At 35.8% G+C, this 23,938-nt stretch overlaps 1 protein-coding gene across 2 annotated transcripts; it reads right to left on the minus strand.

Annotated features, from left to right (window-relative positions):
* Window positions 1–19: 19 nt before the first annotated feature.
* LOC113109871 (high affinity cationic amino acid transporter 1-like) lies at window positions 20–20,451 on the minus strand. 2 transcript variants are annotated; one of them, XM_026273679.1, is made up of 12 exons: window positions 20,232–20,451; window positions 11,427–11,912; window positions 11,026–11,184; window positions 10,669–10,837; window positions 9,973–10,106; window positions 7,857–8,079; window positions 5,648–5,787; window positions 3,861–3,963; window positions 3,566–3,771; window positions 3,310–3,461; window positions 2,702–2,810; window positions 20–2,489 (listed from the first exon to the last, which is right to left on the minus strand). In XM_026273679.1, exons 2-12 carry the CDS (start codon window positions 11,797–11,799, stop codon window positions 2,305–2,307), a joined length of 1,953 nt encoding a protein of 650 aa, XP_026129464.1. In that variant the 5' UTR covers window positions 11,800–11,912; window positions 20,232–20,451; the 3' UTR covers window positions 20–2,304. The 2 variants fall into 2 exon arrangements, with proteins under 2 accessions (XP_026129464.1, XP_026129465.1); XM_026273680.1 differs by lacking the exon at window positions 5,648–5,787 and adding an exon at window positions 5,213–5,349 and having other exon boundaries at window positions 20,232–20,443.
* Window positions 20,452–23,938: the final 3,487 nt, after the last annotated feature.

Raw genomic sequence — 23,938 nt, forward strand, 5'->3', positions numbered from 1 at the left:
TAATCAACATTATAAAACATAAATTCCAAAATGAATTTTATTTACAGCATCAAGTAGGTATACAGTCATTTACTATACTGAATGCGCCACATTTGAAATGGTCCAAAAAATGAACACACATAATGACAAAAACAAAATTCTTAAACACATTTTAATTGTTTTTTTTTGTTTTTTTTTTTCAATATTGGGTATATCTTAGATCATCTGGCTGTTATTTTTATCTGCCTCATTAACACATTTATTATTTATATTATTTATTAATGTGTTATGCAACTATTTAAGCAGCTGAACAATTATAAATATATATTATGTATGTTACTTCATTCTAAATTTTAACAGACAAGTTTCAAGAGTTTAAAACAGCCATCTGAAAATGTATTCACACTCAAACACCAACTCGGCCACAATCACAAATAAGAAAACATTTGAATCTACTAAAACCTTTATAACCAAAAATGTGACCAAGGCCTCAGCACAAGACCTCAGTACTGTTTTGAGCATTAAAAAGAGCATTATTTCGTCATTTACAAATCACTTAGCCTAATTCATGGAATATAAACAAAGAAAGCTAGAATATTGATTGAGGAGTATCTAGCCTGCATCAGTTTATTGCTTCAGCAGGTTAGAATATATGAAGATGTTTAACTAGAACATATTAATGTATGTATTCTTAACAGAAATTCATAATGTACATTCTAGACTAAATGCTCCTGAGGTCAGATTGGATGATGTTGAAAACATCTGCATGGTTATCACAGATGGCAATCATGCTCCTGAAAAAAGTCTGGGATGCACGAAGAAGTATTTATATTTAATTCTAAACATTTGTGATGCCCATTATGCAATAATGACAAGTTTTTAACATTTAACATAGCCAAGATTATACTCATCAGCTTTCCTACCTCTATATTATCATCAATTTATGATGGCGATAACTCAAAGGCCATTATCAGAAGACAAAAAAAGCAATATTTGACTAATAAAATCTAACTTTGAGTAGTTTAAGTACAGACCTACACTACTATTTAAATGTTTAGGGATTTAAAACATTTGATTATTATTATTATTATTATTATTAATATTAATATGGATGCATTAATCTAATCAAAATTGTTTATAATGTTACAATAAGAATTATATATAAAAAATGCTATTCCATTTAAAATTCTATTAATCAAATCACCCTGAAAAAAAGAAAGAAAAGCTAAACAGCTGTTTTGTACACTGGTAATGTAAGAAGGATTTCTGAAGAATGGTGCACTGGCTGCTGAAAATTCAGCTTTGCCATCACAGAAATAACTTACATTTTATAACAGAAACCGTTATTTTGAATTGCAATAATATTTCACAGTATTAGTGTTTTGCTATATTAAATAAATGAAGCCTTAGTGAAAATAAGGAACATCTTTTACTCTTTTTATATTATTCGAATCTTTGGTAGAATACCTAGACATGAATTTTTAATTGGTAAAATATTTTTACTGACATAAAGACAATGGTGTATCACAATGATTAATGTCCTAACACTTTAAATGACCTAAACATACCCCTATTTATCAACTTCTCTCCAAATATCCTAAAAAAAAAGCCTGCTTATGCAACATTAAGAAGCAAAGAAGAGGCAGACTCCATCTGCATAAAGGACACAGTAGCCAGCACTGTGACAGATAAAAGCAACTAACCCGGTGACTGCCCTCCCACACCACCAGGTGGCAGTACTATATGAAGGTCTAATCTAGGTGGACCAGCAAAAACCTACAAATTCCAGATCCGGGCAGTTCAAACCAGCCAGAAAAGGTTTCCACAAATTCAGCAGAAAAGCCAAGCACGATTTGATTTCTTCCTTTGTAAAGGCATGTTCAGATACGTAAAACCCTAAACACTGACATCCAAGATTTAGATCAAGCAACTCTGATTGCGTTTCAATTGCAATAGTAAGACAAAAGGCACAAGTTCGGTCAGATCATTCGATAAAAGCAGCTGTCAACATTAAATACTGCAGATCACAGATACCTACATTGATTTTTTTTTTTTACTCTACAACCACCCAGTAAAAGGTCCTGTGCCTGTTTTGGTTTCTTCAAGATTTCTAAAGTAGGAAACGAAAGAGTTGTGAGAATACTCAAATACTTCCACCCATGTAGTGCGCACTTGAAGCTCTAAGACTTCTTGACAAGGAAGTGATATTGTTAAATGGGTCATAGAGCTCCATCTGATTCGATTTCAACGGCCTGTGCTCCTCACAACCTCCCGGCGGTGTGCTATCATGTAAAGTTTGAGTAAATAATGTAACACTGTTCCAGATTAGAGATCTCCGTCCACATCACCCCGTGATCCGTTACAGAGGAAAGCCTCCTTTTCCGGGGTCACACTGTCCCTGTTTAGGCTGCGGCTGGGTTTGTACACACTCAGTTCCTCGTCCATACTGGAATGGGCCAGTGAGGCTTCAGTGCTGTGCCAGATTCCATAGCCAAAGTAGATTACGAGTCCTGGAGAAAACAGAGGGATAATGGAACCAATTATTGACCGCATAAGTGCAAAGCACTTTTCGGGAGCCCCAGTGGGGGACGTTTGTAATTGTCAAATTCCTGAAAGCCTTTATTTGATCTTTACATGTAGCAAAACTTGTTTACGAGTGGCTGGACCATATTTCAAAGGTTTTTGACTAGCCTACCGGCTCGTGCTGGACAATGTGCTGTACCTATAGACATCCAGATGGCGAATCGGATCCAGGTTCCCCTGTCCAGCTGCATCATCAGGTACACGTTGACAAACATGCTGACCACCGGGATGAATGGAAGTAAAGGAACCTGTCAAAAAACGACTATTATTAAAACATGCTTGAGTGCAGGGGCATTCCCCTCTGAGGAGGCAAGGGAGGCAGTTTATTACTAAATATGGTATTAAAAGTATAAAAACCGGAAGCAGGTTAGCATTTTATCTCTTCCGGTTCCATCGTCCCAGAATACAGTTAATGTGTATATTTATATATTTGAAAAAATACATTGCACAGGTCAAAGTTATCAATTTTCTTGATTTTTATGCCAAACAATTATTAGGGTAATAATTAAAGATCATGTTCCATGAAGATATTTTATGAACTTCCTAAATTTCCTACTATATATATATCAAAACTGCGCCTGTTTCTTTTGCAGCTTCTCATACATAACGTGGTGTAGTTATGAAGTGCTAGTTCAAATTAAAAAAATGCTTCTACAAAAAAAAGTTTAATCTGCAGATATGGCCTTGTTTAGGGATCTGTGCCTTTGTGCATATAGAGGACTAACCTTTAGCATTATGAGGACTAACCTTAAAAGAGAGCTTGGTTTTACTCTGTGGTTGTCTCCAGATGATAAACGTGACAATGACAGACATGCTGAACAAGACACCAAGAGCGGCAATATTCCACATTGCACTTCCGCCCAGGACGGCCATCAGACTGAAACTGAAGATCAGCAGTCCTGGAAAAGAAGCAGTTTAGATGAACAACTAGATAGAGTACTAAAGCACTGAAAAACAAACAAAAACAGGATCTGTCTAAATCTGGTATCACATTGTTTCATACCAAGCAGGCTCACACAGACGTTAACAGCGAAGCCTGAGAGGTTGGAGGGTTCAGTGATGTCAGGGAAGATCAGCGTTTTGAAGCTGAAACGCTCTTCTATGCCAGGAAGAATCCCCATGCTGGGTGTACTGATGGTCTCACTCATTTCTATCTCTTCCTGTGTGTTGGCCATGTGATATGTTGGAGAAAACTGCTCGGGCTGGTACCTGTAGATTACCATGTCACATTTTTAAATACACAGCCTAATTGTAATGACAAATAATTAAATGCATTAAATTCACATGCATCTGCCAACCTTAGTACTAGAACACAGGCAGCGACCAGTGTGTAGGCCAAAAGAGTTCCTATAGACATCAGATCAACCAAGTCCTTCAGGTCAAACAGGAAAGCCATAATTGCTGCATAGGAATGGAAAAGATCGATTTATGGTCATCTCTTTTGATGATAGGATTGAAAGCTATATATTTTATGTAGACAACATCCATATGTTGTAATAGTATTTAGGCCAGCATTAATGGTCCATAAACATGATTCCCTCAAAATGCTCCTATGGGATCTTTCTATGTCTTGTTTGTCAGTTAACATTGAACAATTAAATACTTTTTTTTTTGCAATCAAAAAAGTCTATATTCATGGATTATCAGTTGTTACAAAACATTTATCGACATGTTTCAAAGCCCCTTTGTAATATTAAATAGATATGAACATTTGTAAAATTGAAAAAATGGCACTTTCCACAAATAGGGTATAAAACAATACCACATTTGACCTTATGGCAAAAAATCTTATCAATTAACAATAACAACAATAATAATAATAATAATAATAATAATAGTTGTTTTAGGAATTTCTAAACAAATCCTCAATGTCATTTTTATACTCACCCCCCCCCCCAAAAAAAGGAAATTATATCACTACACTGAGACCATTTAAACAAATCAGAATGACCTTATTTAATTCCTAAGAATACTTCTTTTTTTGCCAATAATAAAGATGTCTGAAATAATCCATCTCTGTCATCATAGATAATTTTCAAATAAACTGTAGGGAGTGAAAATGGATCATTTAACTGCCCTTATGCATGCAAGCATTTGATTCATGGGTTAAAAGCAAAAAAGTTACTAATGCCATGTTATCTAGAGGTTACTATTACATACATACATATTATATATTTATATTTATTTATTTTTATTTTTTATTATTATTATTTTTTATTAAAAAAGAAGAAAAATCTAATTAATAAAAAAAGTGTTGTTATACTTACCCTATTCATGGAAAGTGCTAAAAGCATATGCAATCTTTCAACGCATGAAACAGAAATACAGAAAACTATTCACAATGTCAACAAACTCTTTAGCATGGTAAAACTGACGTCATGGTATCACGTCATGTTTGCACAATAAAGCAAATAATTCCAACACAGTAGAGTCAGTTTTACAAGTTTCTATTTCAAGAAACTACTGGAATCATTTGGAGAATAAGGAAAACAAAAAAAGCCCTACAAATTACATGTAACTGCTATGTGTTTCATAAACAGTGAGTTTCCAACCACATTCCTATAGATATGAACAGGCTGGTGTTTCTAACAGCAACAAAAGCAGCCACTGGAGCTGAACCCTCCAATCCCACAATGCCCTCTGCTCTTACCAGCAATGACCCCCGAGGCAAGAGTGGACACGACGGGCGTCTTCTTCTCGCTCACTCGTGCCAGAAATGAGAAGAGCAGACCGTCCCGGGCCATGGCAAAGATTATACGTGGGAGGGGAAACAAGGACCCCAAGAGACTTATCATGGGATGATCAAATAAAAGAAGAGAGCAGAAAAGAAACACATAAGCCAACTGGGCAGCTGCCAGAGGTGGCGTCAAAGGCAGAAAGGGAATAAATCCAGTTTATATACGAAGAAAACAGTTAAACAGATCCCGTTGTAGCTGTCGGAGAAAGGCTGTGCTGCCCAGCCCTTTCCTGCTATAGGTTCAGTGCTGCGAAAACGTAAATCCATGCAACATGCTCGGTGGACGGATGCGCGATACTGCCAACTTAACGCGACGTCAGTAGATTAGTAGCATTAAAATTCGCTCACCTGCGACAAAGCCTGCTGTTATAGTGGCGCGCATGGGAGTTTTTGTTCTCTTGTTGATCCCAGTCATGAATTTGAAGAGCAGGCCATCGTCAGCCATGGCCCAGATGACACGGGGCATGGGGAACATGGCGCCAAGCAGGCTGCCGCGAGAGATGGAGAAAACAAACCATGCCATGCAAAAAAGAGACACAGACATAGTGCATTCATACACTGCTGTGGTGTTATTATAAGAGAGAAACATGCCACAAACAGGGCACCACCCCCACCAATCAGAAGTGATATTAGACCATACAGAGAAAAAGACAGATTAATTTGCAAGAGTATAAGGATCAATCTCATGGCATTCATTTTTAATTATTCAAAGGTTGATTTTAAAGGTGAAGCATGTAATTTCCAAAGAACAGTACTTGTGGTAATAAGTGGCATTGCAAAAATAATGATTGTTTCCATATGCATCTACCACCCCTTCCACCTCAGGTGACCACGTAAACAAACAGAGAAATGTTTTGAAAGTTCCACAAAGCCACAGCGTTTGCTCTTCAGGGAAATCAGCCTACAAATACTTCAAAACACCGCTAATTTAATAGGCTGGTGTTACACAACGTCTGGGATTTAGGTAAACAGGGCTTTATCAGTTCAGGCTCATTCACACCAAAATCGACAACTATAAAAACGACTATAATGATAACTATACTAGCGTACAAGCCAAAGTACAATAACATTCCGTTTATTATAAGAGTGCGCTACAGTTTTGTTGTGTGTCGCTTTAAAAGAGTGCTTTTACGTTGAGTGGATACTGATTGGCTGTTAATATTTTTATCGTTCATCAGCTGAAAAAAAAAAAACTTTTTGAAAGTGTTTGCTAAAATATTGTTCCTCTATGTCGTTAACGTTATAGTTGTGGTATGGCCTTCCCTATTTTCATAGAAGTACAAAGATAATTAAAAGGTTATAAATATTTGTTTATTATTTAAATGATTATTAAACTCAAAATTATTAACAAAACAAAACACTATGTGACAATACAAAATACTATGACTACAATTTTTATTTGCAGCGTTTAGTAGCATGTAAACCAGAGATGTATTAGAAGAACTTTGTATTTCACGTTTTTAAAATGTATTTATTTTAGGGCTGTCAAACAATCACAATTAAATTGCATCCAAAATAAAAGTTTGAATATATAATATGAATATATATATATATATATATATACATACACTTTTACATATTTTAAAATATATATTTATATTATAAATAAATATTTATATATAAATATAATGCTTTTCTTAAATATATTATTTATATCACACGGGTCAAACAATCTGTTTGTGTCTAAACCGGCGGCAGTTCTCAACAATAATAAGCTGCAAAGTGGACCAGACTTTATGCCGATAATCAAAAGTAGGTAGATATTTGAAGACATAAAATTACACACTTCACTTTGGATGGATTCCAAAACAGTATTTAATACTGAAAATACTGCTCTAACTGGAAACCAAAAAGAAAAATGCCAATAAATCTACTTTAAACTCTGCAGCTACCGACGTTATCATTAGTGACTCAGAAGTTAGGCGGGCTGTTAGAAGGATAAGAGGTTTAAAACTTGGACAGATCATGCAGAAGACACTTGCATTTGATAGATTATACACAATTCATACTTCACAGTACATGAACATTTCTGAGCAACAACATCTGGTATGTAATATGCATGTAGGTCATTACTATAAGACTAATTACTGTCTGACTTACCGATAGAAAAAATGCGGCATAGAGCCTTACTCCCACTCATGGCCTGAACTGAGTGTTGCATAACTGAGAAACAGGATTCATAACTCAGCACACCAAATTTCCCTTCATATTTTTAGCAAGGGGCTCATATGAGCTGCCTCAGATAAATATACACACACACTATCAAGCAATCCAGTCCCAGATTGCACTCTCTCAACCTCCCTAGGGTGGTCTGAGTTCACTTGGTAAAATTGAAAGATTGGGTTGGTCAACTTCCAAAAGGTTGTGCTATCAAAATGACGGAGGTCTTTTAAACTGCAACCAGGCTTGCGGGTAATTACATCCATTCATTTCAAGGAACATGGGTAATTATTCATTTCAAGTACATTTTTGTGCTCTACCATGCAGGGTCGGTTTACTCTAGACTGGGCTGTAGTGTGTGTTAAAACAATCCCTCACTGGATGGATCAGTGCTTACCTGGTGGACAGGGCGCAAAGGGAGCCTACCGCCACAGCGTACGTGGCTCCTTCCCAACCGACATACTTAAAGGCCGCGGGAAGAGGGCTGTTCTTATCCAGCATGTAATACGGCATCATCAATGTGAGGGCGGCCGATACACCAAAGTACGCTACAAAACAGATCAGGAGGGAGGAGACGATGCCAATGGGAATGGCTCTCTGAGGGTTCTTCACCTCCTCACCTGTGATGCGAAACAAGATATTGTGTTTTCATTAAACAGAAATGGTAAAAGGTTGCAGGCTGGACTCAAACCTGCATGGTCCACATAAGAAACTAAGCTCAACATGTCAGCACAATTGCTGTGTCACAGCATAAATAACCTTGGCAAACCAAAAGAGGCCACAAACAGACCTACGCATATACTATCAAATGACAAGTTCTCAGACATTTTTTTTTCCCTAAAGAACATTAATGTAACAAGATACCAGTTTATTTTCAGCTCTTTACATTATTGATATGGGTATTTAATTTTGTCCCATCCGATCCCATGACATGACTGATCCTTATTGTTTGAAATAGAAAACCGATTGTTGGTTGTCTTTTAATTAGTGACTCTTAGAATACTATGGTTGTTTCCAAGTAAGATAAAATAAAATAATAAAAAAGTAATTGTAAGTAACATTATATAGATATATGTATCTGCAATAACGAAAAACGCATAAAAATGCAATTTCAAGAAATAAAATTGCCATTACAAAAAATATAGTCACAATTAAAAAAATTTCATCAGCATATTATTATTGTTAAAATCTGAGATAGGTTCCCCTAAAATACAGTATATGAACATGCACAAAATGCAGATATTTGTTTCAGTTATATTTTGTATTTTATGCAAAAAAATTGTAACATGCTTAAAGGTTCATAAAAATATTTTTTTTTCAGTGATGTTTAGTTTTGTTGAGATATTAAAAATGTTCCTTCAGCAAGAATGCATTAAACTGATGAAAAGTGATAGTAAAGACATTTATATTGTTACAAAAGATTTGTTTAAAAAATGCTGTTCTTTTGAACTGTTTATTCAAAAAAATCCCAAAAAGCAGTTTCCACATTAAATATAAAGTTTACATTTGTTCAATACTGTTCAAAATTGAACACTTATGATAATAAGACATATGTTTTGCATCAGATCAGCATATTAGAATGATTTCTGAAGAATCATGTCACACTGAAGACTGGAATAACGATGAAGAAAATTTTGCTTTGCCATCACATGAATAAATAACATTAAAAAAAATAAAATAAAACTAAAAATATTTATGTTTGTACTGTATTTTTGATCAGACAAATGCAGCCTTTGTGAGAACAAGCCTTTTTTTCAAAGTCTTCAGAAAGTGTTACAGACCCCAAGCGTTTGAACAGTAGTGTACATTATATTGACATTCATTCAACTACAGTGCATTTAATCTTGCCATTAAATCAGTTAAAGGCACTCTCCATGTGAAATCCGTCCTTTTATGATGCCTCAGAGTAGGAAAATGACTCAGCTACTGCCCTGAGTAGTGCAAGCATGTTTGCTTTTGGCAAAAGTTCCTGTGGTTTGACCTTGTGCAGAACACTACATAAAACAGAGGAGTAGTGTGTTCATGCCAGCAGTGCCAGAGAGCACAGGAACATGGCTATATTACCATTCCTGACCAGCATGTGGATGAGGAGGGGTTACTGAATGTGAACCACAGCTAAAGGGAGAGACGAGAGACGAGTCTAGACAAACCCAGAAACACTCTAGCCAATCGAATGCAAGGGAATGTGGGGGAGTGAGCCGCCATAAAAGAGGGGGGCCAGAGGCAAACCATAAGCAGAGATCCACTGAGAATATCCATGCAATACTATTATAAGCGTAAAGGAAACTCTAAATAACTTTGACCAAAGCGACATGAACGCAAGCCAAATATGAAGGTAGAATAATAGCCTCACTGTTGTACCAATCTAACACATACAAAACAGGCTTCTTGCACAATTTGCTCTCACTAACCTCATGTTTGTGGACATGCATCATATGTTTGAGCTTTATTTTGTGCTTTCTATAGATTAAAGATGAGTTTTGAGAGCACTGGAGTTTAGAGTCTTTAGTTACCTGTAGTTGCGATACAGTCGAACCCAACAAAGGCGTAAAAGCAGGTAGCGGCCCCTGATAAGACTCCAGTGAAGCCGAAAGGCATGAACCCACCTTCACCCAGAATCTCTTCTGTTGGCAGGGGCTGTGTGGCGCTGCTCAAAGAGAGTAATGTTAAACATGCCAAACAGCAAAAGTATAAAATATACCGAGGCCTACAGAGGTCAATCATTATTATTATTTTTCTGTCTCAGTTTTGTGAGGTAACACTGAAAAAGCTTATATATAACTTGTTTTCTAATGGAAACTTTTGAAGAAAAAAAAAGCAAATATATACAGTCTATTTAAAAGTTTGCAGCCAGTAAGGTTTCTTTTTAAAATAAATTAATAATTGTGTTCAGCAAGGACCCACTAAATTGATCAAAAGTGATGATAAAGATGTTTATAATGTAAAGATCTCTATTTCAAATAAATTCTGTATTTTTGATATTGTTTTTGAACATTTTATTCATCAAAGGATCCTGAAAAAACTCAAATGAAAAACTGTTTTAAATGTGATGTCGCACTTAAGACTAGAGATTGGCTGGTGAGCATAAGAGACTTGTTAAAAAAGTAAAAATCTTACTAACCCCAAACTTTTCAGTGGCATACAATGTTGTGGCCTACTTGAAAACATAAACCTAGATACATTTCCAAATGTAGTAAAGCATGACTTACTTAATGGTGGAATTGGTTCCATTAAGAATCTCATCAGGGTCCAGGTGCCAGTTCTTCAGTGTACCTTTGACCAGTCCAGATACAACCATGAACAACAGTACCAGGATGTTGATGCAGGTGAACACTTTGGTGACCATGGCTGACTCCTTCACCCCGAAGGCCAGAAGGGCTATAGCAAACAAAATGTCAACACAAACATCCACTAAATATTTACATTCAAAAGCTTGCATTTTCAGAATGAATGAGTGTGTTTTACAATCACTGTTTAGAAATAAAATATTTCAATTTATATTCATAACACTGGGGCTCTCAATTTTAATTGGTCAGTCACGGCTCCCTATATAACTATAATTTTACCTGTTAGAGTGAGGATGATGAATACAGAAAACATATCTGGGTACTCCGCCAGAATGCCCGGAGCATTCATAGACATGTATTGTCGACAAAAATGCTCAATTTGTTTTCCAATCAGCTCATCAAATGTGGCACTCCAAGCTCTGGCAACACTTGATGTACCTGAAAAGGTTTTCCATATTGAGGATCATTATATAACAAGGAAAGAAAAACATAAGGAAATGTAAAAATCTACACTATGGGGTCCATCTAATGCTTGGTTACCCATTTCCCCAAAATATCTTCTTTCGTGTTTAATAAAAGATAGTAAGTCATACAGGTTTGGAAACACTTGAGTTTGAGTAAATTATGACCGTTTTCATTTTTGGGTGAACCATCCCAAGTGATTTTCTGCGTTAACTCACCTATAACGTATGAAAGTATAAGGTTCCAGCCAGTTATAAAGGCCCATAGCTCCCCTACAGTCACATAGCTGTACAGGTACGCTGAGCCCGTTTTTGGCACTCTTGCTCCAAACTCTGCATAACAGAGGCCCGCGAGCACTGAGGCCAGGGCTGCAATGAGGAACGACAGCACGATGGCTGGTCCTGCATTTTCTCGTGCTACAGCTCCAGCGAGGACATACACCCCAGCTCCCAAGGTGCTGCCCACACCAAGAGCCACCAGGTCGAAGGTGTTCAGACATCGGGAGAGTCGCGATTCCTCCGAGTTGCAGTCGACAACCTTCACTCTCAGCAGCTGCTTCCCGAAACGCAGAAGCTTTTTCAAAACCATCATTGATTTGATTTGACGACAGCTTCTTTTTGTGCTTCGTTTTTTAAAGTTTCTGCTTCACCCACCAATGCAGATGATTGACAATGCTTGGAATCTTGCTCAGATGTGTTGTTTACCTTTAGGAAAAAATAAATAAACTTGAGAAAGTGGCAATGGTAGTTGGTCAAATGTATAATGTCAAATGATGACAACCATATTGGTATTTTTTACATAGGTAAAATGTCACATTTTAATAATATTGATAAACTGCTATCATTAAAAGTAAAATAAAACCAAAAGGTACAGCGAAATAATGATTAAATGTAGTTGGAAACCAAACCAATCTTATAAAAAAAAAAAAAGGCAATGACGGGCCCAAGCCCAGGCGGCACCAGAGAAAGTTTTTAATTTAAAATATTGTTCACCTAAAAAATTTAACAAAGCAGTGTGTACATTCTTCAAAAAATATTTTTGCTTCTTAGAAGAAAGGTCATAGGGATATAGAGTGAATAAATTTGACTATTTTCTCAAGAAATCATATTTTACTTTATTACTACACTTTATTTCCAGATATGAACAAAAATGCTACATACAGCAATCATGTGGTGGTTAATGTGGTTACCCCTTCCCAGTTTAACCAAAGTAACTGGGTATTTTCCAGATATTTTCCATCAAATATGAATGTTTAAAAACTGCAAACATCTCCTTTTTTAAAGTTCCAGAACACAAACCAGCACATTTGTGGTGAGATATAAAAACGTGCAGAGCACTGACCCATATTCACTTAAACTTCATGCCAAACAATAAAAACAAACCCAGTACATATCTGATGACACTGCAACAGAACTCCTACAAGTGAACTTCTAAACCATAACCAAACTTCCTGAATGAAAAGCACATTGCGATTCCCAAAGGCCAAGTGTCAAAATGTACTGTACTATATGTACAAATGGGCGGCAGCTTTCCAGACAATAAGTTCATACAGCTGCGCTGTCTCCAGCTTAAGTCCTGCACTCTTTTCCCAAGTGTTGAGTAACATAGAGAGAAATCCATAAAATGTGACTGGTGGCAGAGCTGGAGAGGCCCACCGGGGGATAATCTATCATACTCACACAAACTGACATGTGTTACGTAACCAAGAGTGGAACTTAATGGCAAAAATACATGCAATTGCAAAAGAACAACTAGGATCTGTGTTTGTAAGCTCTGTGAGAACAGCCTGTTCTGAGATTTGCAAGTGAATGTAAATGAACCTCTCTGTGCACAAAGCAACCATCACACTATAAATGTGAAGCAGTAAATTTCATTGTTTTGTCACAAATAATAGTCATAAAAAAAAAAATAATGAAAATAATAAAAAAAAACTTTAGAGAGTAAAGAACTAAAAGTCGTCACACTATTAATTTTTTTCAGCAGCATGAAAGAAGCCACTTTTTTCCAAGCTAATTTTGCCAATGTGTTTACAGCTGAAAAAAATGCTTTTTTAGATATTTTATTGCAATGGACCAATGAAGATCAATAACTCCTCTCTTATACCTAGCATTGGGATGCATGAATCACTGTAGTGAAACTGTTCACAAACTGCTCCGCTTAAGGTTGTAGCTGGTTTAAGCTGGTTAAGCAGCTGGTCAGTCAGCCTAAACCAGTATAAAAGTGTGGAGTTAAAACTAGAAAACCAGTCAAGGCTGATTTAAGCCACTTTTAACAGGGTAATCGAGATTATTTACTTTTTGCTAAAATATTTATTACTGAGAATAAACCAAAACAAAATAATCATTAACTAACACACATATGAACACACTCATATACATGCATGTACAAATTACAAAAAAAGCTTATAGTTACCAAATATAGTCAGCTAGATATTCTTAGAAACACATCGCGTAGCTAATCACTTTTTCTTTAAATAGTAGCTTGACTGTAATTTATCTACTTGTAATTATGTGTAACTTTTATCTTGAGAGGCTCCGGTTTCAAAGTATGTTCCTCAACACAGAGTATGAGTCTTTACATTAATCTACTGTGAAGCATGACCTAGTTTTCTTTCTTTGGAGCTAAACAGCAAAGGGGACATAAGAAGTCACTTCCTGTCATGCCACACTGAAATGGAAAGTTCCACAGACGTAGAGGTGGCGACCTTTTCTTTTTCTCCCAGGGTGCTTCAGGGGCTATCGGATGTCTTGGATTTTAGAAACATGGAAGCAGGTTAGCAGAGTCACTCGAGCAGTACTGCACCTTTAACTGTTGTCATTTAAATCACGCAAGCGTGGCATGAGGGCCTGACTGGAACAAACCTGCACAAACTTTAGCCAGATTTCTCACATCTAAACACCGGAAGTTCATTAAAATGAGATTAGTAGTGTAACTGAGAAAAGAAAACCAGAGTTCAGAATTAAAGCTGTGCACGAGACAGAATCAGTCAAACTTGTCCATTTTTTTATTTTCTTTCTTCTTAAATGTGCAGAATTATTTTCTGATCAGGTTTTAGCAACTGGTATGAGCATGTGCTGCAACAGAACCTTCAGACTGTAAACAAACTCATGAATTTGTTTAAACATGAAAATATTAAAATAAATATTTCTATACACGTGTGTGTGTTTTAATTTTTATATGTAAAACTAAAAATGTATAGAAGGATAAAATATAAATATGAATACAAGATTTAGGTGAAAGTGTTTAAAATATATACTTGGAGTACTTGACGAATTAATAACAATATTATATTGTATATAATGCTTATGCTATACATATAATGCATTTGCTCAATTAATACAAGATACAATTAATTGTATAATAACAGTATATTAAGGCTGTTTGGCTTGATAATAATTAGATACTTAATATAATTTTATTCTTTTAACAACATTATCAGTGCAGTTCAAACTTTCAATCAATTTCAAATCAAGTTTTGTAAAGCTACACACTCATTAATAACCTTCAACAAAAAATGATTCTTATATTGGTGTTTCTCTCCTGAGGTCAATCAGTGCCCAAGCCCAAGCACACGCTGTTCCTGAGGGTATGTTGTCCAGTTGCCTCATTCAGATATCCCAGCATTCCCTGAGTGAGCTGGTCTAAACTGCTCTACTGGTGTGACATCAGACATGTTGAAAGGTCCGCCTCTATGCCATGCTGTAGGAATGCTGAAAGACCACAAATGCTATGAAGGTATTTTGGAAGAGATTTATACGATTTGAACAGCAAGGATACTATTCCGATCAACACACAGAAACATATACAGCAAGGACATCTGTAAAATAGTCCATGTGACATCAGGTGTTCAACAGGCATTTTATGAAGCTACAAAAATACTTTGTGCGCAAAGAAAACAATAACAAAATAATCCCCAAGTTACTGTCTTCTACCATAATGAAGAGTACCTCAGAATGTAATCAATGTAATCAGCGCTGTTAACATTCAGTAGAAAATGCGCATATGTTGAACATAAACAATGCTGCTTACGTTGATTACGTTCTGGGGTACACTCCAAAATGGCAGAAGATGGTAACAAAATGGCTCTCAGATTTCACCAAAAAATCTTAATTTGGGTTCCGAAGATGAACGAAGGTATGCGAGTACGACAGAATTTCCATTTTTGAGTAACTAACTAATCCAAGGAAACAAATTCTTCAAGGGTTACTCAACGCCAAAGAATGAAAATTTTGTCAATCACTTACCATGTTGTTCCAAACCTGTAAAAGCTTCATTCATCTTCGGACCACGATTTAAGATATTTTGAATGAACACTGAACGCAAACGGTGTTATTCTGTGTCAGCTGTGACACAAGGATATGTTTTCTATGTGTATTTACGCTTTGATTTGACTGAAAACAGCACACCCGTGCCGCGCGGCTGACACAGAACAGCGGTAACAGAGTGCTTGCGTTCAGCAGATGTTCTCCAAAATTTATTTGCATACAAGAAGTATTTCATAACATTACGTTGAATCACCGATGGCAGATGGAATATTCTGACGATGTCTTTCATACTTTTCTAGACCTTGACAGTGTAATTTACTTGGCAGTCTATGAGACAGTCTCAAGCATTCCGGTTTTCATCCAAAATATCTTAAATTGTGTTCCGAAGATGAACAAAGCTTTAACAGGTTTGGAACGACATGGGGATAAGTGATTAATGACAAAATTTTCATTTTGGGGTGGAGTATTCCTTTCATTTTACTTAACAAATTCTTAATCATTTACTTCTGCCATTGATTTCAAGAGAAACATTTGGGACAAAATTCTAATTTTAAATAAAACATTATAATTTAAGCGATACTTTTCTTCTTGAACTGCATCATCCACATGACAGTCATATGCGTTTGCAGCACACGGTCTGCAGCAAACAGAATGGAAAATCATATCTAAAATAAATCCTGAAAGCTTCATCTCACATCAGGGTTGGGTAAGGTTAACGGTGCCATCGATGGGTGCCATCCAGCTCAGTCAGAACCTGCGAGGTGATCATAGACACGCACATGCAATTTATCGGGTTAAATTAAGCAGGTGGGTTGAGCAGGGGTGTGTTGCCTGGGCACCAATCAGTAGACAACTTTCTATTATGGTGTTCAACGTGCAGCGAAGTGCTGTGAAATTTTGGCCTTGGGACGCTTGTGTGTTTTTAATTCGCTTTTAACCACATCAGTACTTCAAGTCTCAAGTTAAAAGTCGCATCAGTGCGTAAACAGAAAATCTTAAACTAGATTACTGTATTATCTACAGGATCCTACACTAACATCAATACGGCCTTGAATACTGATGTCACAAACGTTTAGTGTATCATAACAACCACAAGTCATTTCTAGAAACAGCTTGATAGGAAACAGGGTCAAGGGCACAGTGTCTATCCAAAAAACAGAGTCATGTTTTGTTGACGTGTTTTTGCCAACATCTATCCAATCATATGAGTGTGTTTAGAGTGGGCACAATGTACCTGGCACCAACCGACTACCCTTTGCCTAGAAACTTGTGACTGTGATTTCATGTTGGAATGTATGTGACAAACATTCTTAAGTTTTGGGTTTTGGCAGGAATGTCTAAAACCTCATTTAGGACATGCTTGCAGCCAGCTGACGGTCTGACAATACTCCTTCTGTCTGACCTCGAGAAGAAAACGAAAACAAGTTCAGTTATGAACATATCCACAAGCGTGTCAAGATACCACAAGACTCTTTCACCTGAGTAACTCAATATTATAAGAAAACATGCTTTTTAAATGGATGCACGTAGGTTTGCAGGACCCAGTATATACCTGAACAGGAAGTATATTTAACGTTTTATGCCTTAGTTGTTTGTACTGGCAACATGACGAAGCTTCACTCAACGGTTTAAAAAACAATTAAATCAGTGTGTCTTCCTCCAGTTAAAGATGCACGATAATTTCAAAAGGACGATACACATGAGACAGGAGGGTAGCCAAAGTGGACACAGTCTCAGCTTTCTGTCATTGGGAGCAAAGCCAGTTTTCCACCGGTGACACTGTATCGACCTTCCCACTAAAGAGACATGCAAGGTACTCTCAATCATAGGTCGAAGAGGACAGACACAAAAATAAAAAAAATGCATTAAATAATTGAACTTTTGCGCTAATAATCATTGCACAAAAACCAGCCATTAGGACATTTTTGTTGTCAAACTTTCTCTTATTCGGCTATGTTTACTTTTCATGTTAATGACTAGATTTAACAATGACAAAACCAAATGGTTTTTGGGAATAAAAGAATGTTTAAGTGAAATAGTTTAGTAAAATACATAAATGGCAAAGTGAAAAAAATAAAAATAAATAGCTAAATCATTGTACCTTGTAATCTTTAAGGAAATTAATGCATGCACTATTTATGAATAATCAAAAATTGGATGATGGTACTAATTTTGACTGCCTTGAGTGTCAAAAATAAGAGCCCCTCTATTGTGCAACACCCAAAACCAAGTTCCTAAATCTGATATAGAGGAACAGCGCTTGAATGTGTGCCAGTGTCTGTCAGCACAAGCTGACATAAATGAAGAAATAATGAATGCTATTTGTTCCTGGTCCCTCCTCAGCAATAACAACATCTGATCACCTTATTGCAATGCTTTATACAAAGCACATTCATTTGCGTAAATGCAATTTTATTTATTGTATCTGTGGTTCAGATCTTGAAACTGCGGTATCATTTCTTGCAATTTAGACACTGTACTTGCGTCAAAGGGGTGCCTCTGAGAATTTTAATCTATTTCATATGAATGCCTTTTCCACAGATATATCAGTCTAACATCAACATTGACATAAAGGTTGACAATCTAGTGGTCCGTTTATAACCATTTCTTATGCGTTTTAATGGCTCTAATGGATCTAAAGTTACACACGCTTAATGCTGACAGACATTCTAATTGGCTGATGGCGAGTTAATCATTCACATTCATTTTTAATTACATCTCTGGGACTCAACCTGCAACTTTTATGACAGCAGCCCAGGTTCTAAACCACTAGGCCACCACTCAGGGATGTGTTGAGGCTTGTTTTAGCATGTCTCTTATGTGGGGTGTCAGGTAGCATGTTATGTGTTAAGGATGTAGATTAGATGCATGTGACCCAATTATGAGAAACATGCAAAATAACACACAACAAAGACCTGCAGGATAAACTCCCTACTGTTTCCTGCTAGTTTTATTATGATCCAGTAAATCGCATGAAATAAAATTCAACTGCTTTTTTTATTTTATTTACAATTCTAGGTGTTATGTTCGACTTCACTTTGCGGCCATCACAAAAAAAAGTCTTTCCATAATATTATAAGGGTCAACAACACTAAGTTTGGGATTCATTGACAGACACACACCCACATGTGTAAATATTTTAGGGTAGTATCTCTATATATAGCATAAAAAACTATAAATAAAAGTGTAAATGGTTCAAGATCAGAGCGGTTTTTGTATGATGTCCTTGACTGTCATCTATATAATATTGAAACATTCTACAGTTAAAAATCATAAAACAAAATTCCTCTGACTTACAAGCAGCTACCAGAGGATTTACTGAAACAGTAGGAGCATTAAAAGATCTCTTTGTTACATAAAGCATCTGGTCTGAGGAAGGGACATTTCACATACAGTGACTGAGCTGTAGTAAATAAAGACCCCCTACTGGCCCCATTCAGCAGAAAACTTCTCCTAGTGGCAGTGTCTTTGAATTGTTTACATATAAATACAGCTCATGGTGTGGCATGTATTAGTGAGTGTTGATGGGACAAGGTTTTCCATGATTGCAATAAAAACAATAAAACATTTATAATATAATTCAGCATATGTAATCATTTAAAATTATATTATAATCTATTCGAATTTTAGTAATATAATATAATTTTAATCTAATCTAATATTATTATATCCAGAATAGTGAATGATCCATTTGCACATTGGAATATTTTTCTATGCACTTTTTTGTCCATTGCAGTAGTGTAAATGATGTTCATAGTTTCTGCTCCTAGTGTATACACTTATTACATAATCCATCTGTATAGTATGTTCATAGTACACCTATCTGTAGCCTATGTCACGCCGATAGTATTTAAAATCTGTAAATACAGAATACAATGTAAATACAATGACAATGAAAGTTGAATCTAATCTAATCGAATATTATTTTCAGCACTGTAAAATTTGTACAACTGAACAAAATATGAAACTTACTGACTGTCTGTTTAAAAAAAAAAAATTCTGATTGCAATAAATACATTTAGACAAGCTATCGCAACTCTTGTGGCATGAGATGACGCGGTTCTCTCTTTTAGATCAGTTTAACGTTACTCTTACTAGAAGAAGAGACTCCAGCTTACTTATAAATAGAACATCTACAGACTATTTAAAATCATTGCATTATTTCACATGTGGCCTAAGATATTTTCTAATGTTTTCTGTTTATTATTTGTATTTAAATGGAATTAAAATTAATTTCTAGTTGATTTAATTTATTTGGTATTTTACTGTTCAGAAGAATATTGCTACGATTTTTTTAAAATAAGTAAATACAAAATCTATAAACTGTCAGAAAAAAGCAGACGAAAAAAAAAAATAAACGGTCAAAATAATAAAATTAAAGTTTCCATTAAACGAGCATATCGCCACATTCATAATACACGCGAATAAACCAGAACGCTCACTAAACAACGAAGTTGCAGGCGAGCGTCTCAAACCAAACCACAGGGTAAAAAATATTTTAATGTCAGTAGCTACCCCTCTTTTCCCCTGCAGGATAGACCGCATTACAAGGCGGGAGACCCCGTGCGCCCCGTCCCACGTTTTCCTGCCCTGATAACGGAGCGCGCTGCAGTGAACTAAACCACCGTTCGTGCCAGTTTCACATTGATTGATTTGCAACAATAACTAAAGTATGAGTATATTAACTGATGGACGTTTTGCAAAACGCCGAAGATGGGAAAGCAGCCGGGTTGACTGTAACAAGAATGTTGGTCTTACCTTGCAGCTGGTCTCAGAGCAGAGCAGAGCGGGTCCAGTGATGGGCCTACGCTACTTGTGTTGCAGGCAAACTTTCCTCAGACTGTGTGTGTCCTCCAGCTCAATAGTCTGTGGTTATGCGGACTGAGTCTCCTGACAGGTGGTGTGTGTTTGTGTGTGTGTGTGTGTGTGGGTTTGCTCATTTGCGATGTGTGAGCTGGATCAGGTTACACTGCGGTTTTGAACATGCTCCTCCCGCTGCTGCAGAGAAACCGGCACGCAAAGAGTCAAATTTAGGGTTAAATCTTCAAAGCAATAAAAAGAAAGTTTGCCGACCAAATACAATCAATCTAATAATTTACGGAAGGAAGAGGAAGTTGTAGCCTGAAATAAAACCTTGATCCAAAAATTATTCAATCCAGAGAAGGGTCACTCCCTCTATTCGGTGCCTTTTCAGCTTGGCAACTTTCTATCAAAAATTGTTTCAGTTGTAAACCATTTTATCTGAAGAACGACATGTTAAACTATAAGAATCATATAATGGTCCAGCTCAGGACTTTTAATTTTATTAATATTTTAACGAAATTTTTCACACGTGCAAAGGCTAAATGTCCACCCTGTTAATCTCATCTCAATTACCAAGTGTTTTGAATGCACTTATGGTAATATTTCCTAAGAGCTAAAATGTCCCTCTATTTACCCTGCAAATTTCAAGTGTTCATAATCAGTAACTATAATGAAAAAGGTTGTTGTATTTTAATAAACAGTGTTATATCAGCACATTTCTTTTAGAATAAAAAGACATTTAAATAAAATTTTGGCACCATTTTAAATAGTTTTAATTTTAACATTTCATTCCAACCAGAAAGATAATGCAAATCGTTTGTGGTACTATATATATATATATATATATATATATATATATATATATAGACACAGAGGTAACAGGGTGGACATCACACCAAATCAACATAGTATTCTTATCTTTATGGGTTCATCATGCCATAGGCAAAATGGTTTACTGGACAAACTGTATTTTCTATCCCTTTACCTTAAGCCTAAATCTACTCCTCACAAAAAAATAGTTATTTTAGATTTTATAAACACAAAACTAATATTTTAGGTTTTCAAAACACTTAATTCTGTATAGATTATCATAATAATTATTTTTTCTCATGGGAACCAAATAAATGTCCCCACAATATCAAAGTTTACTGTTCCTGTAAGGACATTTGGACCTCAAAACGCAGGGAATACTAGTACACACACACACACAGTATGCAGAAATGAACATACACCACAAAGACAAACACACATTGTAGTGGCAAAATCAAGATAATTGATTATGGTTTCTAGTTAATCAACAAAGCTTAGTTTAGCTTTCTTTACATCCTTTTTCCACCTCTCCTTCTTGTTATTGAGTTATATCTGCATCACAACGAGCCATGTACTGTAGCGTCAACGCTTTTCTGCAGCAGACAACAACGCCATTTCCTAACAAATACATGCATACTTTTTAAGCAACTCTTTCTTTTAAATGCATAAATTAATTCCAATACATGCATTAAACAGTTATGTAATTTTTATATCAAATGTTACAATATGTCCACCCTGTTACAGTGCAAAAAAGTAACAGGAGGGAGATTTTATGCTGAAGTCAGCTTTTGCTTATTTGATGAACCACAAGCTAGTGATCACGGAGGAATTTTTTTTTAGCCTGTTTAATAACCATATTTTTAAAATTACAAAAAAATAATCAGTTTCAGTTAGAAATAATCATAACAGAGTGGACATGTTATGTTTTGCCACATCGGTGAATCATTCCAAAATACTGAAAAGGGTGAATTAAAGAGTGTTATTCTACTTTTTGAAGATAGTTTGCCACCAAAAAGTACTTCCTTAGAGTTCATGTTATTAAAGAAACATTTCAGGACCATGTTCAGATGGACTTTTCATCAGAGTAACGGGGGGACATTCAATACAGGGACACATTTTAAAGACCTTAAGCATTAAAAGTGTATAAATAATACAAATAAATATTTTGTTGTGGAATATTATAAATAAGAATATTCAACTATATTACAATTTTTGGAATTTGTTTGATTTTTATTATATTTGTGGCTGGAGTTTACTTGGGGACATGACAGTTTAGCCTTCTTGCACTAAAACAGGAGCAATTATTTTTTTTATTAATTAATTTTGGGTACATATGTGTTCTATGGTAAAGCAGTAGTAACTTTGTAAGGTAAGCATTTAGAAACATATTTTAGCCCATTTTTACAGAAAATACACCACATTATATCATGGGGACTCAAATGGCACTGGATGCTAGGAATGACCCAGAAATATATTAAAAGCAAATACCACCTGGGTGTAGAAACTGATAAATATAGTCTCAATTAGATAAAGATAACATAAAACACTTTCGAAAAAGTTGAATTTCATCAAAATTACAGATTTCAGAAAATCTACTCCTGCACAATAAAGATATGCATGTATTTTCTTAAGTGAAAATAATCTTAAGTGAAATCTAAAACATGAGATATAGTGTCTGACAAAAAGCAATAATTATGTGATAAAACATCACAATTTTGAGAAGTCAGTATGACAAGACAAAAATATAAGTCATAATTCCAAAAAGTGCTTTCATATTTTTCATCATTTAATATGTGTAAACCGCATTTATGCAACTGCACCTTTAGTATCTCAATTTTAATTTATCATAAAGACTTTTATCTTGTGTGGCAGAAATTGGCAGCCATATGCAAGTGATTTAAAATGAAACAAGATATCAAAAGAAAAAAAAATGGAAGGGCGGCACTAATGGGTTTGAAATCAAGACGAGACCAGACAAGTTTAGACTAACTTCTTAAAAGGAACACTCCACTTTTTTGAAAATAGGCTAATCCTCCAACTCCCCTAGAGTTAAACAGTTGAGTTTTACTGTTTTCTAATCCATTCAGCCGATCTCCGGGTCTGGTGGTAGCACTTTTAGCTTAGCATAGATCATTGAATCTGATTAGACTGTTAGCATCTCGTTCAAAAATGACCAAAGAATTAATTTTTTTCTCTTTAAAACTTGACTTAAAATTTGATCGTATATTAACACCAACGGAAAATGAAAAGTTGCTATTTTCTATGCTGATACGGTTAGGAAACAATACTCTAATTCCGGGGTAATAATCAAGGAACCTGGGTGCTGCAGCAGGTGCAGTGATATTATGTAGTGCCTGAAAATAGTCCCCAGCTAGTTTTTGTAGTTGCAACAATAGCACAGTTGCTGAGGACTATTTTCAGGCAGCAAAGTTCCTTAATTATTACACCAGAATGAGAGTATTTCCTAGCCATATCGGCCTAGAAAAACTCAACTTTTCATTTTCCGTTGGACTTAGTACACGATGTAACTACAGAAGAGTCGAGTTTTAAATAGGATAAATATAGAAACTCTGTGGTCATTTTTGAGTGAGATGCTAACGGTCTAATAAGATTCAATGATCTATGCTAAGCTAAGCTAAAAGTTCTACCGCCAGACCCGGAGAACGGATGAATGGATTTGAAAACGGTAAAAATCAACTGTTTAACTCTAGGGGAGTTTTCAAAAAAAAAAAAAAAAAAAAAAAAGGGGAGTGTTCCTTCAATGTGCCACATTTCCCTCCAAAGGTTTTATAGGCTGCCACAGACTCCCAGCCAGAAACGATAAGAGCCTCCATACCTTCAGTGACTGGCCC

Source organism: Carassius auratus, chromosome 10, assembly GCF_003368295.1.
Source record: "Carassius auratus strain Wakin chromosome 10, ASM336829v1, whole genome shotgun sequence".
In the NCBI taxonomy this organism is placed as follows: Eukaryota; Metazoa; Chordata; class Actinopteri; order Cypriniformes; family Cyprinidae; genus Carassius; species Carassius auratus.